This window comes from Melospiza georgiana, chromosome 1, assembly GCF_028018845.1.
Source record: "Melospiza georgiana isolate bMelGeo1 chromosome 1, bMelGeo1.pri, whole genome shotgun sequence".
NCBI classification, from domain to species: domain Eukaryota; kingdom Metazoa; phylum Chordata; class Aves; order Passeriformes; family Passerellidae; genus Melospiza; species Melospiza georgiana.
Window position 1 is genome coordinate 112160202 of NC_080430.1, and position 18162 is coordinate 112178363.

The 18162-nt window shown below is 38.0% G+C and overlaps 1 protein-coding gene across 4 annotated transcripts in view; it reads right to left on the minus strand.

The window, feature by feature from the left end:
* The window catches only part of NOL4 (nucleolar protein 4), a 187597-nt gene that overhangs the window by 75357 nt on the left and 94078 nt on the right, over positions 1–18162 (minus strand). For all 4 annotated transcript variants that reach the window (XM_058022986.1, XM_058022978.1, XM_058022995.1 and 1 more), the window contains one exon: positions 4127–4410. In XM_058022986.1, coding sequence (XP_057878969.1) covers positions 4127–4410 — 284 coding nt within the window. The remainder of the gene's footprint in view (positions 1–4126; positions 4411–18162) is intronic.

Below are 18162 nucleotides of genomic sequence, written 5' to 3' on the forward strand. Positions count from 1 at the left end.
TGAAGTTTTTCCATATTAGGAGTGCCCTTTGCAATACAGACATAACAAACCATTTCTTAATCCAGGTAAAATAATGGCACAATGTAAGTATGACTGGTGAGCTCAAAAGCCTGTTTTCTCATACTATATTAAAATAACATTGTTATCCAAATGCAAAAGAGACAAAATCATTTGAAAAAAGAAGGCTTGCTGTATTTAGTGAAATAAATAATGAAAAAGAGATAAAGCTATATAATAACTTTTCAAAATAAAATATATGGTGCAGGAAGTAGCAATAACAAAAGAATCTAATAAAAAACCTTAGTGCTACAGAGACTTCACCGCAGTCATACAAAAACCCAGCAGGCTCACACATAAGTAATGATCTAAAATAATTTATATGTGCATGTAACTATTTGAATTCATACAACCACATTTGCAGAGCATTTGCTGATGAATACTTTCTAGGTGATTTCTAGTACAAAGACCCAGACCAGGTAAGTTAAACTTAGGTATGTGTTTTTTCAGCTATGCAAAATTTCACAAACTTCAATTTAGCCCTAAATGGTTGTAGAAATTTCTGCTGCTGTGAACAACTAGGTCTTACTGGAGGGTCTGTTTCCTAATATAAGCTCAATAAAAGTACATATAAATGAAATGTATATACATAATTATGTGTACATATATGCATTAAAAACTATGAAAGCCCATGTTTTCCTTGCACAACAAATTTTCAGTAAATAGTAAAATATTTTGGATCAGATTTTAAGGTTGTTACAATTTGCCAACTCCCTCCACGGCGCCCATGATCTTTTTGTAAAAAGAAGAGATTACCACACATACTTACTGGCTGAACTGAGGGTTAAAAGTAACAGTGTCCACTGAAATGTCATACTTGTTTAAAGAGTGCTACTAACACCAGTTTTAAAAGCCATATTCTGAAGTAACTGAACCAAGCATTCCTTAAATAATATACTGTAGTTGTTCATAGGGTTATCTAATCTCCAGTTATTTATCTAAGTTTTTTCAGGCAAGAAAAAAACAAACCTTACTTTCTTAAAAAGCACTAATGTGTCTCTGTGTCTGTAGGCATGATAATAGGAAAATGTTAAGTATCCCTGTTTTGACAACCAAGATTTTTTGAAGAATAATACCACTATCCTCACAACTTTTCCTATAGCAAAATAGGTATGGACAAGATGAATATTCTGAAAATTTAACTTCCACAAAGAAATAACCCTTTTCAAGAAATATTTCCCTTTTAGCACTCATGTTTTCAAAGCAAATACAATAGAAAAACTACCATTTTTATCTCAACAGCTTCTTCTGATCAAAATTCTGCAGCAGATACAAAATTATCTATCTATCAGAACATGCCAGCCAAGAGATCCTCCTAGCTCCATTCCTTTGCCCCTGAGTTTCCCACTCTTGACTCCCAAGAGAACACCATCTTGTGCAGGTTAAATGGGACATTGAGGAAGCATAATGTATTTCTTCCTTCAGTACTAGCCCATTAATTCAAATATATTTAGAAACTAGATATTTTCTTCAGTGACTCATGTTACAAATCTCTAACAAATTTTGTTTATCTGAGGATTGTGTTCTTCCTGAAGTCTTTACTCTATATTTAATAATCTTTACTGCATATCTAATTAATCATATACTTAAATGAACTCTAAGCATCAACATGAGTTTCACTAGGACAAAAAGAGGAGACAAATCTGCATATTATTGGCAATATAGAGTGGGCAGGATGACAGCAAGTGTGAAAGAAAGTATTGATGTGGGGGATGATTCTGGCCTCAAAATTTGTAAAGAATGAGATGGCTTTGATTGTCATCTAAATTCATTATAGATTTTTAACACTTTTTGATACATTTTTCTTGCATCGGAGTTGGAATTGATTCAAATTGGAAAGTGAACATTAGGCTATGTTCTTGTCTTAGCTATAAATGAGTGGCACATTAAGACTCCTCCCCATCTTTGCCAAGCTTATTTGTGTATTTGCAAGAGTGATGGCACAAGCAACAACACACAGGCAAAAGAGCCTGTGTGTCTGTCAATAGTTGGGTGATGAGCCTATAAAAGGTTCATTAGAACAATCTGCCCTGAAGCAAAAGAAGATACTGTTCATATCAGCCAATTTGAGACCCGCTGTGCAACTCAAAGTACTGAGTAAATCCAGCACTGGGGTTCATACACAGGCAGAGGCTACAGCTAGTCAGAACATTTTCCAGAGAATGGAAGTTTGTGAGAAAAAAAGTATTCCATACAGATAAACAGTTTTTCATAAAGATTTCATGGAGAAGTGTTTGGATACATGATTTGCTTAATGGCCATGAGAAAGACTAACAATCTCCCATTTAGTCTCCCTTTGTTCTACCCACTAAAACTTAGGCACTAAAGTTACAAAATCATTACAAGTTTTCATTTTTACTCCACAGGCAATGAAGATAGGAGATAAAACCTTAGTATGATTAAATGTTGTTCTCTAGATATCACTCATGTATTATCCCTTTCTAAGTATGCTTAAGGATTTTAACACTCCTGTTTCAAAGCCCTGTAAAAAAATGTCCCCATTCAAGGTATATCTATGCTGCCAGGCTACTGAAAGCCAGTGAGTAGCATTAATAGTCTTTGGATCCAGGACTCACATCCTATTACTACTGCTGTAAAAGTGGTAAGCCAGTTGGTCATCAGATACTAATTAAAAAAAAAAAAAAAAAAAAAAAAAAATGTGTGACCAGTAAGATCAATGACTAAATTCTATGACATATGCCATTTCTTCACCCTCCCTACCGTAGGCCCTCATGAAAAACACCATCCGAGTAAGCTAGCTAACTTAATCTGTGAGATCTGTCTTTATCTACAAAATAACATCCTTGCTTCTCCTTACCCACACAATAGAAACACAGCGAAAAGCCCTCAGGGGATTACAGCTTCTTAAAGCAAACTTGTCAGTTTTAATTCAGGTTAGGTGCCTGCATAACACAATCATGAAGAAACCAAATCAGTTCCTTTCAGATGTTGATAATTCACTGGTAGGAATTCTCTTGGCCATACACACTTAACATTCATATGGATTAATTCTTGTCCAGGTTTTGGTGAGAAAGAGTTCATTATCTTCCTAGTAGCTGGTATAGTGCTGTGTTTTGGATTAAGTACGAGAATAATGTTGATATCATACTGATGTTTTAGTTGATGCTAAGCAGTGCTTATCCCAAGTTAATGATTTTTCAATTTCCCAGGCTCTGCTGGTGAGCAGGTGCACAAATGGCTGGAAGGGAGCAAGCCAAGGACAGCTGACCCAAACTGGCCAAAGGGATATTCTGCACCACAGAGAGGATTGCCCAGTATATAAACTGGGGGGAGCTGGCCAGAAACTGTCAAATGCTGCTCAGACACTGACTGGGCATTGGTCAGTGGGTTGTGACCAACTGTATAGTGCATCACTTGTGTTTCTTAGATTTTATTCCTCTTTCCCTTTTTGCTGTATTCTTTTCATTACAACTATCAGTAGTAGTAGTAGCAATATACTTTAATTTATTTCAATTGTTAAACTGTTCTTATCTCAACCCATAGGTTTTACCTTTCTTCCATTCTCCTCCTGACTCCACCAAGGCAGAGAGGGGAGTTAGAGAGTGGCTGTGAGGTATTTAGTTGCCAGCTGCGTTTAAACCATGAAAATTCTACAGATACATAATAGAAGTGATGAGATGGCCATCTGCAAATATACCTAAATATATATCTCCATATTTTTATATATATCTATATCTAAATATGTATCTAATATTATTTACATACTTTTTTTTCAATTTGGTCATGTAGACCATTCTTAATAAATTATAAAATTGATAAAAATCATGTCTGATGGAGAACTACACCATTTTTGCCTGTGTGTCAGCACAATATATTGCCTATACATATATATTCACCCATGTACATCCACATACACTTAATGTACGTATGCATCATATTTGTGTAACAGAGCATACAAATCTTCGTATGGCATTTAAATAATGATCTGACAAACATTAGACACATCACATTAAGTGCTTAGCTGGGAAAAACTTTTAGTTTGGCCTCACAAATCTTTTTCTTTTCTGAACTACATGCTTCATATCTGGACCATGTGGAAGCATCTTACCTTGCTTCCATTTTCTCTTGCTTCCCGTTCCATCTTGAGATCAGAAATTAGGAGAGTCTTGTATTTGTTCTTTCCATTACTGCTGTGATCATCTAGTCTGTATTCCGAAGTCAGCTGAGCAGAGAGGGGACTGTCACTCAGGTTCAGAGGCTGCTCATCCTGCTCCAGATTTGTTTTGCCATTACTGTTGGTTTCTGCCATCTCCCTGCAGTGTGTTCCCCCTGAAGCATTGGAACTGTGTCCCACGGTCTCATTGCCATTAAAACTCTCGGCAGCTGAATCATCTATTAAAAAAGATACATTTTCAGTCACATGCCACATAATCATCTCTGTCCAGTTCAAAAATAATTTATATATTCACAATTTTTTTTCAAAACAGAATGAAAGCTGTTTCTATTACTAGCATCAGTAAATTTCTGTAAAAAGTGCAAACACACTCCTCCATGTTTTCAAGTAAAAGCTTGAAGTAAATCCATAAAATATTACTAAGTAAAGGGAAATTGTCTGGGCTGACACTTTAGCACCACTGTGTACATAAAGGATAATCACAAAGGATTTTTAGGGACGAAATGATAAAGTCTGCCTTGATCAATCTGGCTGTCCATATGGCTATGGATCTATTTAGATTCTTATACCACATTCATTAGTGCACTATCACATATTTGTGAAATCAACCGAGGTGCACATGGTACTGAGAGAAAATCAGAATCTCAGGTTTCAAGTGTGCAGAACAGCACGTGTCATATCCATAAATATCTTTTTGCAGAGATATAGTGTAAATGAATCTGATGTGTTCACTGCTAGCAGCAGAGATTACACTAGAAGAGCTGATTCCTGAAATAAATATCCTGTCTTCATTTTGTTCAGGTGCCCATTCACTTCTTTCATTCATTGTGTGTTATAATATACTTTAAAATATTGATAAATAGTGGACTAAACTATAAGCCTGAACACTCCATCCAGAAACTCTGGATGTGTCACTGTTACCCTTATGATTTTGCAGTTGGATTGTATGATTTTAATATGTGTCTTCACTTACAGATTTGTGTATCTTGTCAATACTGGAATTTGTCACCTGTCCTACCACTCAGCCCTTCTTTACTTCTAAACAATCTTTTGGCCAACAGCCTATTTAGTAAAACATTTTATTTTTCAAAGGATTAAATGGCAGTAGAATTTGGTGCACACTTTGCCCTCTTCTTGTTCTCTAAAGCACCTCTGAGCTGTCAATTTACACTGTTTTGCTCATGGTGCAAACACCTGCCCAGGACTCTACAGGCATTTGCTTATTGCAGACTTTGAAGCTGGAAACAAAACTGAGGGGTCAGTAGTCAGGAATGCATTCAGATTGAAACTGGAGATATGAAATGAGATTGACCTTCATATATTAGCACCTTAATATACCATCTTTTTTAGGCCCTTCTAAGCAACTTCTATGGAAAAGGAGGAAACACATTTATACACATGAGGAATTCAAAAAACCCATCTGGACACATGCTTTAACAGTTGTGCTCAGAAATACTCATGCTTTAAGTACATGATTAATCAAATTGTTGACTCACCATCATTATTACAGTAAAAAACAACTATTCACCGCTCTCAGATGAGATTTTTAAAAGAGAAGAAAATAGTGGATAAATGGGTAGTGATCTAATTCAATTGAATTAGAAAAACCAGAGACAAGCTATCATACATCATTCTCTTTCTGCACTCCAAAAAAAATTTTATGCCATAAATATATACAGGACTGGGCATGCAGTATGAACATATTTTTAAAAATTGCTTTGTTTTGTAAATCTGGGGGAAAAAAAATCGAATTTTCTAACAATACAAATTAAGAGTCATAATTTAAAAAATTGTATTTGAGGACCATTTTTTGTTGTTCTAAAACAGCTGTATAACCAATGGCTACAATAAAAAACAGCCAACTGTGCTTTGGTATGTATCACTTTTACATGATCTCTTGGGAATACCAATGTATATCCAATAAATTACATAACATTCCTAGAATAAGACTTTTAAATGTGTATACCGAACAAACTTGTAACAGAGCAATGCTGCTTGAGGATTTCAGCTATGTAAGTGAATAAAACGATCAGGATTTATCCTTAATAAACCTTATATCATGCCCTGAGACTTTTGTCTTCAAGGCCATAACATATAAAAAAGGCTAAAATTCTAACATACTCTCAGAAATAAATCAGCAGTTTTACTACTCCAAAATAGAAAATGGAATTCTAATATAGAGTCTTTATTTTTTTTAAAGAAAATAGACACACTTCCAACTGATTTGCTCTGAGATAACAGAAAGAAACCCAGATATTTTTTAACAGAGAAACACTTTGATTACTGTTGTGTTTAAGACTGTTAGCAGATAATTGGCTTCTTGATTAACAGTTTAAAAAGTGACAGTTAGTTTCAAATTAATTAAATCAGTTACTGAATGGGTCACTGAGTGAGGGATGCTCTTCCCTTTGAAGGGCTCAGAAAATTCCCTGCTGTCGGCAGCAAAAACAGAAACAAGTGAGTAACCAGAGGATACAAAGAGCCACCGAAAAGGTGAGGGCACTGCCTACCCAGCAGCACACACGTCCGATCCCTCGGGAATTTCTGTGTGCTGGCACTCCAGTGTCCCGGCTCATGCAGTGCAGAGGAACCACCAGCAGGACACAGAGGGCTGGATGGCAGTGGTGGAGCTGTGCTAAGAGCTAGATCCAGGAACAGCCAATTCTCCAGCACAGACGTTAGTTTTGCCCAGCAATAATGCTTTAATTTCTTTTTTTTTGTTGCCCTGTATGACACATGGTTGACAACTAAACCTTACAAATGTGTGAGAATGTTACAATGAGAAGAAAAAATAATCTCATGTTTGTTCTAAAACATGACCACTCAATGTTGAGTAAATGTGATCAAGCATTGTAATACTCTGAAACAATAGAAAAGTTTTATAAGACTTCTGCTTTTCTTTGCAAAAGTTTAGTTACTTGATGGCAAATCTTGGTTGCTACTATAAAGTCAAATATCTGTTCTTACAGTAATTTAACCTTGCTTGTTAGAGATGGGAATTTTTTTGTCAATATAATGGTCAGGAGAATGGCCACAATGGGTATGGTATAAATTGCACTTTTGTCAAGTAAACAGAAATATGTATTTCCATAAAGGAGATGAAGAAAAAATAGAAAGTGGTTTAGCAATAGTTTCTCACAGATGTTACCAAGGTAACCAGATTACAAGGTTTAGTACATTCCTCCTCCCTGGGCAGCTGCCTATTTTTGCTAAGAATGAGGCTACTTTAAAGCAAGAGTTTCTCAGAAGGTATCATCAGCACAAAACACATCAGGAATGTCTGAGTATGGGGAAAAAGGCAAGAGGGTCTTACCCAGGAGAGGAAAGTGATGTTCATCCTTGGATACAGGCAACCACAGCCCAAACACCTCCTGGGCCTGCAGGGACTGCAAGCACTCATGGCTATCACAGGGATGCCAAGGGGCAAGAGCAGATCCATGGAGACCTGTCCCTCACACCACATTCCCCAGTGGCCACTGCCTCTGCCAGGGGCAGGAGGTGAGACCTCAGCTCCTGACAGCGCCTGGTGCAGCTGCTGAGTGGGGCTGCACCTAAAGCAGAGACTGCACTGGGAGCAGCAGCTTGCTCACAGTTTCCTCACTTTCATCTATCACAACACCTCAGAAACAATGAACTGATAATGCCAAAAGCCTCTTCTCTTACCAAGTATTATTTTCCCCTCCATCCAACAGAGGCAGAGATGTGGTGGCTTGGGAAGAGCTCAGGAAAGAAGGGGCTTTGTCCAACTATGGCCACTGGTCCCTGCTCCTTGTTGGGAATTCATAGAGATGAGGTCCACCCCAGAGGCAAGGTCCACCCCAGCCTGGTGCACAAGGGGCAGCAGCCATGAACCCACTGCAGAGCTGCCCTCCCCCACACAGGAGGCTCAGCAAGCCACAGCATTCCTCTCTGGGCTCACTCCAGCCTCCCTTCCCACAGCATTAAACTCCACTGAGGCCAGGGCAGCACATTTTCAAATCCTGTCCCTTGTCTGAACCATCCCTGCAGGGTGAATTATATGGAAAGGCTTCCAGAGAAGCCTGCCTCAGACACTGGGAGCTGAGAAGGGGGAGGGAGCAAAAGGGCCCCATGCCCTGCATTGGGTATTAGGGCAGTCATAAAAGAGGCTGTGGGATGAGCTCACATCTTCATCACACCCAGGAGCTGCTTTTATCCACAAGTATCAGCAATGACAGAAAATCAGCCATCAAATGCTGCTTGCTCAGGGCAGGACATGTCTTTGGGAACTGTGCAGCTGTCAAGCCTTTATCCAAGAATGCTGGAAGGCTGGAAGTAAATCTACAACTGGTTTTGTTACTTAAGCCTGAAAAGGGAATCTATCTACAAAATATGTATTCATATCTGAAAACAGGAAACTGGGGCCTCCTTCACCTATGCAGAGATCCTCTTCCAGGGATTAAAAAGCATCACCCCTCTAGCAAGCAAAACATCCTAAAAGCAGAGGGAAAGTATCTTTGGATGAGGCAGCAGCCACAATCTTGCTGAAGCACAGGACACTCTCTAGGCTCAGGCACAGACTTCTCACTCATGGACCAATATTTCTTAAACCTCTTGGTGCCAAACACCTCCTTCTTTCACCTTGCACACTGCTCCACACTGTTCCTGTGCTCTGCTCTGAACAACACCCTTTGGACACCTTTAGTCCAAGTATTCTCCATGTCAGAAGTAATCAATAGAACAAGGGGTACTGGCTTTAAACTGAAGGAGAGTAGGTATAAATTAGATATTAGGAAGAAATGCTTTACCAAGGTACTGAAAAAAGTTGCCACAAGAAGTTGTAGATGCCCCATATCTGGGAGTGATTAAGGGCACAGTGGGCAACCTGGTCTAGTGGAATCCTGTTCTAGAGATCTATGATTCTAATTCTCAAAACAAGATCTACAGTGATTTTTTGACTTCAAGTTAATGTCTTATCACATTGCATTACAGCTTCCAGTTCCTCCTTCCAGATCCCACTGAGACCAGCAAGATACAAAGTGACACCAGATTTATTTTTGAAGACATGAGAATTCCAGATTCCTGCTGTGAACTTTCCAAGCTCATTGCAGTAATCACTGTGTTGGCTTTTCTCTCTGCTTTTGAAGGAAATTTGGAAATGGGGGAAGAAAAGACAATGCCAAAGAAAGCCCAAGCAAACAGATGCTCTGAGTTTTGATGCTTGGAATTATTGCATTCTTCACTTCAATTCTCTGCCTCAGACATTCACATTATCATGGCCTAAATCTCCACCCCAACCCAATTTCCCTGTACATCTTAGATTCTGCAAGGTGATATCAGTGGCAGCTGGTATTTTAAGGACACTCTCATTTAGAGCATGAAACTAGGTCTTAATTTATAGGAATGTTCTTCTTCTTTCTCCTACGATGTCTAGATTTATGAATGGGCCAACAACATATACAGCTAGAATTAGAGATTCTTTGGTTACAAGTTAACATTGAGTTGTTCTACCCTAAAAGAGCTGTCTTCACACTAGATATGTCAAATGCTCAACACTGTTCTCAGTAAGAGTTCTTTCTTGAGGAAAGCAAGTTGAAGTGTGCACCAAATCTTGCTGGAATAACAAGTTCATCAAACACTTGTTTTCTGAGAGCACATATTTAAGATCTGAATCCTGATATAAGTGTCACTGAAGTACTGTGAATCGCTAACCAAGGTACAAACATATACTCTCACTTGTCTCCTTGAGAGAAAAATCTCCAGATGTTCTAAAGGAGCTCTTAGCTATCAGTTTCATACTCTAAATCAACCAGAATTATTAATATTTCTCATATTGCAGGTAAGACAGGAATGAGTTAGCAAGCCATTCTACATTAAGACAATGAATATATCCTGATCCTCTCTCATATTACCTCTCAGGTGAGAATGCAATTAAGATTTGGAACATGCTTTAACAGTTTATACAGCTGAGATTTCAGCTACCTGGAACATATTTACTAGTCAGGACTGGGCTGTAGCTCTAACAGCAGTAGTGTGGCACAGTCCTGCAATCATACAGCCACATGGAATTTCAGCTCCATTTAAAAGGCAGATATCCTGCTTAGGAACCAGTCAAAACCAAGAGAAAGGCAATTAACCTTACAACACCTTTGGCTATTTTGAGACAGTCTGACTGCATGAGAGGACCCTACAAACCAAAACTGCTCCTGATAATAATGAGTCTGATTAATCACATAAAAGAACAAGGCACTTGTTGGGTTCATTCTCCTCTAAGGAACAGAGATGGGGGAGGGCCCACATGCAGACAGACACTGATGCCTGCAAACTCTGAGGTAGCAGGCACTCAGGTTAAATGAACATTTTGAGTGGGCTGCTTGTCGACAGAGCATCTCTGAGAGCAGCAAGATGGGTAACTGTTCCTTCTAAAAGGAGGAGATTGGAAGTGAATGAGCTGAGTGGGATGAGTGAGACTGAAACTTCTTGCTGTGCAAATGCAGGCTGTCATAACACCCACTCTTAAAGATTGTCTACCAAAATCCTGGATGATGGAGGTTGCTTTAATCTTGTTGGGCTGGATACCATCAGCCCAGACCTTGAAAACACCACTTTACACCCTTAGCAATCCAATCTATTTGAACATGGTCACATGCAAAGGCAGTACTGCCGAACAGAGAGTGGCAGGTTCAAGACCAATTTTGAATTGCCACGCTGTTCTCCTTAACCTTTTGGCTTCAATAGTGCATGTACTTTATTTTCCTATGTTAAAATACAACTTTAATGAAAATAACATGCTGCAGCAACAAACATTATAAACTAAGTTAAATCCCTTCCAAAATTCCACTACAGCAAGGCAATCTTCCTAATAGGGATTAATGAAAAAAAACCCACTCTTTTGGTGGCAACAGACAGCAGGCAGTTTTGGAAGAGGAACACCATGAAATCAGACAAAAGGTGGTGTACAATGCTGACTCACAGAAACTTCTGTGGTATAAAATATTATAGAGACTTTTCTAAATGAACTGATAAAAAGGCAAGGACACATTTCACTCCCACCACTTTTCACAAGGACTGTTTAATACTAATTTGTCACAGTTATGTATTTGGTTATGCTTCATTTTCATCACAGGTCATGTTTGAAGCATAAGTTCAGAACATAACTTAAAAGCCAATCCAAATCAACCCTATCTATTCATCATCTCATTCCCTTTCACATTGTTATACAGAACAGGGGTTGAATTAATGGAGGTACAAAGGTGATCTCAGACCTTCCCATTTCATAAAGCATAAGAATGGCCATAGTTTGTGAGATAAAAAATCCATTTAGTCCAATATCCTATCTCCTAATCAGTGGTTATTAGGAGATGTTTAGAGAAAACCATATACAATTCTTCCTCCTGTGGATTCCTGAGCCCTTAATAATTTTAAATGCAATTTTCCTGAGCAGGATGTGGCTTCTAGTTATGTGCTGATGCTCAACATGCTTTTTCCTTCCAAGTAACCAGCCTTTCTTTGAACCTGTATTAATCTCTCAAGCACCCTTCTCTGCTCCTCAAAATAAATTACTGTCACTCTTTCTGTTTCCACTGTCCTGTATCAAGGAAACAAAGCAAAGGAATTAAGAGGTGGGCAAGAGCCTTTCCAGAGGACAGAGCAGGGTGGTGTGCACAGAGCTCAGTCCTTTTATTCCCAGTGAGACTCTGTTTGGTCCATTACAAGAACATGTATTAATTATCCTCTTCAGTTAACCTCAATAACAATAACAATTCTTTTTCTCCTTCTGACATATATGCTTTCCTGATGGCATTGCCTTCTGTGAATTCAGCTGTGGAACCCACTGCATTGAATTTAAATCTGAAATGTCCATCACTTTCAGTGATACTTATCAAAAAATTCCTTACTATTATTTTCAGTGGTGGAGGAATAGGACAGGAGCTACTTCATACAATCACTCACTGCATGAGTTTATGAAAAGAAAAAGGAACAGAGAAAACTGATCCTTAGCCCTGTCAACAAGAGTACGGTAAACCTGATATACACATGCACATACACAGTGGAATCAGCATTAGCCAGGCTGTAAATCTTATTTCATTATTAAACAAACATTTCAGTAATTCACAATTTTCCATGGGTAAACATCTCTTCTTGTTGGAGGCACAAACCAGGAAGCTATTTTATTCAATTATAATGTTAAATAACAGAGCAGTGAACAACTGCCACTCCATGACATCAACAGCCATCAGAAAAATAATACTGCCCTGTCAGTCACAGCATTATAGAAGGGCTCATTTATAAAGCTTCATGAGTGACTTGCACATTTACATTTTTGCCTGCAGAGTGACTGTCCCTGCATATGCCCAGCAAGGAGATGTCTATTAGGAGGGTACTGCACACATAAAAAAACAATTTGAAAGCTCACTGGGTGCACAGTGCCCTTATTACCACTATGTATCTAGCTCTTCCTTGCTCTTTGGCATTTACACTTCAGAACACAGAGCCCTTACTGCCTCTGGAGAGAAAAATCCCTGGTTTTCCCCTTGCTCCAGAGAAACCTCCAGGGTGCTTTTTGTGGCAAAGACTCTATCAAGCAGTTCTCAAGGCAAAAAACTGCAATTCTTCTAAAAGTTTTTATGACTCATATAGGATCATATTTGACAGGCAAAAATGTCATCTGGCAGCAAGAACATGGCTTAGAGCTCCACTCCTGGGCAAGCACTGCAAGAACAAGCAGTTCCTTCTCAGGAAGGACAATTCTCAGCCCGAGAACCCTGAGTGGTGCCAGAGGTATTGTCTTGTGCTCATCCCAAAGAGGACTCCAGACTGCAGAGCAGTCTATTAATAAGAATCTAGGAACTGAGGAAGCATGGGAGACAGGCAAGCAAATAGGGCTCAGGCAGGCAAATAGGACTCTTAGGTTTGAGAGTCACTAAAATTCCGACCCTGCACAGAACACATCAGCAACAAAGATGTTTGAGATTGCAATGTATTGTGAAAGGGAGAAATATGAAGCCTTTTCTATAAAAAAAGAGGTAACCTAAGAGATCTTGCACTCTCCTCTTCCTTGTCCAGCAGGAAGAGGCTTATGCTTTAGCAAAAGCAGCAGCTGCCACTGTTCCTGGCAGCATGAAGAATCTGGTGCTGTGCCAGTAGCAGACAAAGAGTAACATGTAGGTGCACATTTGGTGCCAAAACTGCAACACAAATGGAGCTGAAAGGAATTATGTTAAATTTATCTACCATTTGGACCTAGCGTGGGTGTGTAGTGTAGAATTTTACTTCATCAGGATTTGCCAGAAGACAAAAGCAATGATGAGAGATCAAGTTGGAGTCAGTAGAAGAAGTTCTGCACAGACTGGATGCCCCCAAACCTGGAATTTCTAATCAAGCCCTTTAAAATATACCCCACCAGGTTTAGTGTGTTGTGTGGGTTCAAACAGTGATGTCAGTCTGAATTTCTTTCTGGAAGGGTGAAGCCCTGAGCACAAGCAAAATAAGTAATTGTTTGACAGCTCTGCATCCCCTCAGCAAATTGCTGCCTGCTCTTCCATAAGAGCAGAGGCTATGGAAAGGCTCATTATACCCCCTTCATCAGGAAGGGAGAAGCCATAAGAATAAACAGAAATGGCTGCTTTGAGCATTATATGTCCTTAACAACATTTAACCCACATTCTGACCTGGGTGCCCAAAGTTTACAGAACAAATTGCTGGATTTGCCTGTTTACTGAATTCCAGAAAGCTTAGTAGAAGCTTCCTCTTGAAATATGAAAAAGCATATGTCTGTTAATATTGTGCTTGTCACTAGATGACCATAACAGAGTAGAAATAAGGAAAAAAATCTTAACTACCAAAAAAAACCAAAAACAAAACAAACAAAAAAAAAAAACAAAAAAACAAAAAACAAAACAAAAAAAACCACCAAAACAAAACAAATAAACAAAAAAAAAACCAAAACAAACCAAGAGAGAATTGGTAAAATATACTGATACATTCCCAGATGTACAAAAAGCAAGAGCTCTGCTGAAGTTCAATGGATTCTAGTATTGTAATTCAAGTTTTATTTCAGAGCTATTTTGAAGAAGACTTGCAAGTATTTTTTATTTTTTGTTTGTAATTTATACACATTGTCAGTAGTTGCCAATTGCTATTTAGGCACATAAAACAAAGAGCAACTGAGATCAAAGTGCCCTGTCAGTCCAATATTTTGAGTATCTCTATAATAATAAAAATAGTTCAATTGAGTTGATAGCATAACTTTCAGTAACAATATTTCTCTAATAGTTCAGACTCATTAGAGTCTTCATGATCATCATTGTCACTCTATAGTTCAGAATTTCAAAATTACAATCTAATTTTCTTGTTTGGTTTGTTTTTTACACAAAAAAGTATCATCTAAAGACTTGTATTATTTAAATTAAAGCAATTTTATTGTTACTTGCAACTGCATACTAAAAGTTAGGACATGAAAGCTCCTCAAAAGAAGTGAAAACATTTCCTATAATTTTCTTTTTTTTCCCCGAGTTTTCATTTTATAATGTTAGTAAAATGAGGCAGGTTTTTGCAAAACAATTGTTTTTCACTCTGGAACAATTCTGTCAGATCCTTTCCACTCAGTTGTCTCCACTCACATTAACAGAGGAAATTTTCAGGAAAATTCCCTACCTCAGCAGAGAGTAAAATAAGTGCCACTGATAGTCACATACAGAAATTCAGTTTAAAAATAGGTAATAAACTGGGAAGAAGTAGAAGAAAACTATGTGGAATAGGAAGTAGGAACTTACAGCCTTTGTTCTTCTGTGCAGTGTCTAGTCTTAAAGGTGAATTAAAATTTCCTCAATACATTAGGAAAGTGGATGTTAGCAAATCTGAGAAGCCAGAACAGTAAATATACAAGTGTAGGACTCCACAAGGGTTGCTCTTTCCTTATTTAGTGGCTGTGATGCAATTAATGTTTTTGCTGAGACAGAGTCTCTGTGAGTCAAGTATACAACTCTATTACAGATAAACCATAAGTTCAGAAATTCAATGAATTCCAGAGCTTGGAAAGCTGCTATTACAAACTTCAGCAAATAAGCATGTCTGAGGGATATAAATTACATGTCCCATTTCAATTCTGCTTGCTTTTGATTCTGCCACTTTAAAATGCTTATAAGTGCCCATGGCAGCATGTACATTACTGTTTCCTGCTTTGAGTGTGCCATGGGTAACAACAGTAAGTGGTCTCCTCGCTGATTAAATGAAAACACTATTCTGGTCACACAGGACAGCACTTGATAAAAACCTTGGTCTTTCTTCATCTGGCAAGCAACCATTTTTGAATGGTTATACCCATTATGCCTTTCCTATTGCATTTTTTACTGCATCAAGTGTAAGTTAAAAAAAATTCAGCACCTCCAGTGCTTAAGTGCCAGTCCAAAAGAATGCAAAAGGTGGTGAGAGTCAGCAGTGCTAAAAAAGTCAGCAATGCCGCCTGAACACAAAAATACTGCCACTGAGGTAAAGGATAGAGCCTATTTAGAGCCTCTCCAGCATGCTGACTACAATTATAAGGCAGAAAAAAAAGCAGTGCTGATGATAGACCTCCCTGTGATCTGAAAAATCTGTTTCAAGTAGTAAATGTCAAAACTGCCAAGTGAGATGTATAGGCATTATCAAAATTAAGACATTAGAATCTGCTTGGAAGTTTAGAACAGTTTATGTTTCTTCCTACTACAGAACTGTATGAACTTAGGAGAATCCTGAAATATGTAATATAACTTGGGTTGAAAAATGGCAGATTTGCAAACTCTATCCCCAAAAGTCTACAATGTGAGAAGATAGCAGATCTCCCATGAGGTATTAACACCACAGGAAGGTGTCTTCTACCTTCATTAAAGTCATCACTTTTAAATCTCAATTGCCTCATAATCCTACAGATGTTGATTTCCAATGTGACTGAAAAAAATTAAAACATGCCTTTCTGTTTGCAGAAACTATTTTCAGGAAAAAAAAAAAAAAAAAAAAACAAAAAAAAACCAAAGAATCAACCATTTCTTTTCATCCAAGTCAGTAACTTTATTCACAATTCCCAAAATATAGATGAGAATTTGGTTATACATTGGCTAAAAGGGGACTAGAATAAGAGGTATATGAACACAAAAAAAAAAAAAAAAAAAGAAAAAAAAGGTTTTACTAGATGGTAAGTTGTCACAACACTCCTGTCAGGCCAAGGAACTATGATTCAGAGCTCAGAAACTTCACAAAGGATCTAACAGATAGTTCTGGCATATCTACTGCTAATCCTCACCAGAGCTGTGGACTTGAAATGTTTACTGCCAAGCCATCTGACTAAGCAATGCATCTCTTGTTTCAAACTTTCCCTCCCAGTGCTATGCACTGGACTCTGCTTGGGTGGGGAACAGAGCAAGTATGAGAGTGTGTAATGAACAGCACTGGAAATGAAAGATTAAAAACTGAAAACTTTTGCATGAAGGCTGTCAATTTACACTTCCTTTCTGGTAAGCTAATGACGACAAAAGTACTCCAGGTTCTTGAACTTAATACTATTTAGCAACTTTCAAAAATTTTGTTCTCATTAAAGGCAGTCAGTTTGCCCTTAATGAAACATCACAGAGCTAAACTCAAAACCAGATTACTCAAGAAGGCCAGAAAATAGGGCAAACAGAATTCCACCCTTCAGAGAGAAACCATGAGCTGTTTTGCTATTCTTTGAAGACTGGTGAGATTTCTTAGGAAGTAAAATAATTATTCCATTATTCTAATTCACTTAAGGGCTTCTGTTAGGCCAGGAAAATTCAGCAACAGCACAGTCCACACAGCATAATTGTTGCATGTGCTTTTCCTGTGCTTTACACTACTGATAAGGTACCATTGCCAATGGCATTTAAGAATGCTTTAATATCACCAAATCAGTCCTATTCTCACTCAAATTTCAACACAATTCATGTACAAATTGTTGTTAAATGTCAGAGCACTAAAAAGGGAAAGAATAAAATCTTACCACAGAGTCCAGCTGTAATACCTTCTTGGCCTCCTTATGATATGGGACTGACTGAGAATAAAGGGCAGCATGGAATTGTGAAAAGGGGCCATTGAGCTGGCCTAACAGATCTGTGTGTGGAAACCAGCAGGCTGCTCCTGGTAAACCAAGAATTCTGTCCACAGATTATTTTCTCTGTGGCAAAGATAGCTTGGAGAGGAAGGGGAAGCCTGAAGTAAGAGCACTCACAGATATCCTTGGTGTTATTTTAAATAGAAAAGTGAAGATGAAGATATTTCAAAATCTGATCTATAATATTTTTTCCCTTTACACTCTGTAAACAAGATTATTTGGTCCATGGAGTACTGTATATTTTGAAAGGATCAGCATTGTATAGCTACTTTAATCTAATTGAAATGCACATTAGAAACAGAAACAGATGTATGACAAACAGCTGTATGGCAGACCTGTTCCCAAGCTTCCAGAAAACTTAGAAAATATAGTGCTTGCAAGAAAACAATTATGATAATGAACAACACTTCTAATAATCTTTTTTCTGCTTAATAAATTGCAAATGCCCCTCAAGACAACAGAATCCTGAAAAATTCTTTCAAATCCAGGATCATTAGTTTGCAATTCCTAACATCCCCTTCATAAACTGATCACCTTCCTTCCTAAATAACAATTACAAACCATTTCTGAGAGAACTGGGTTTTTTTAAAAGCTAAGTTAAAAACTTTTAGAAGCAGAACATGGATCTGAAGGTGGGTGTGAGAATAGATTAACCTTATTTCTTCTGGGTGGAAAGTTTTTACCACTGGATAGAGCAGAAAAGCTACTTATGCTGAAACACACAATTTCAACCGTGATCATGAATAGAATGTTATTCCTTATAAGTATTACAGTCTTGGGAGGGGGTGCTTTATTTTTTATATCCAATGTAAGAGCAAACATTAGGACCAACACTCAAAAGAATGGAATGCCTTGTGTGTTCTCTTTCACAGAAGACAAGCAGGTTTTTCCTCTTCTGCAATTGCAA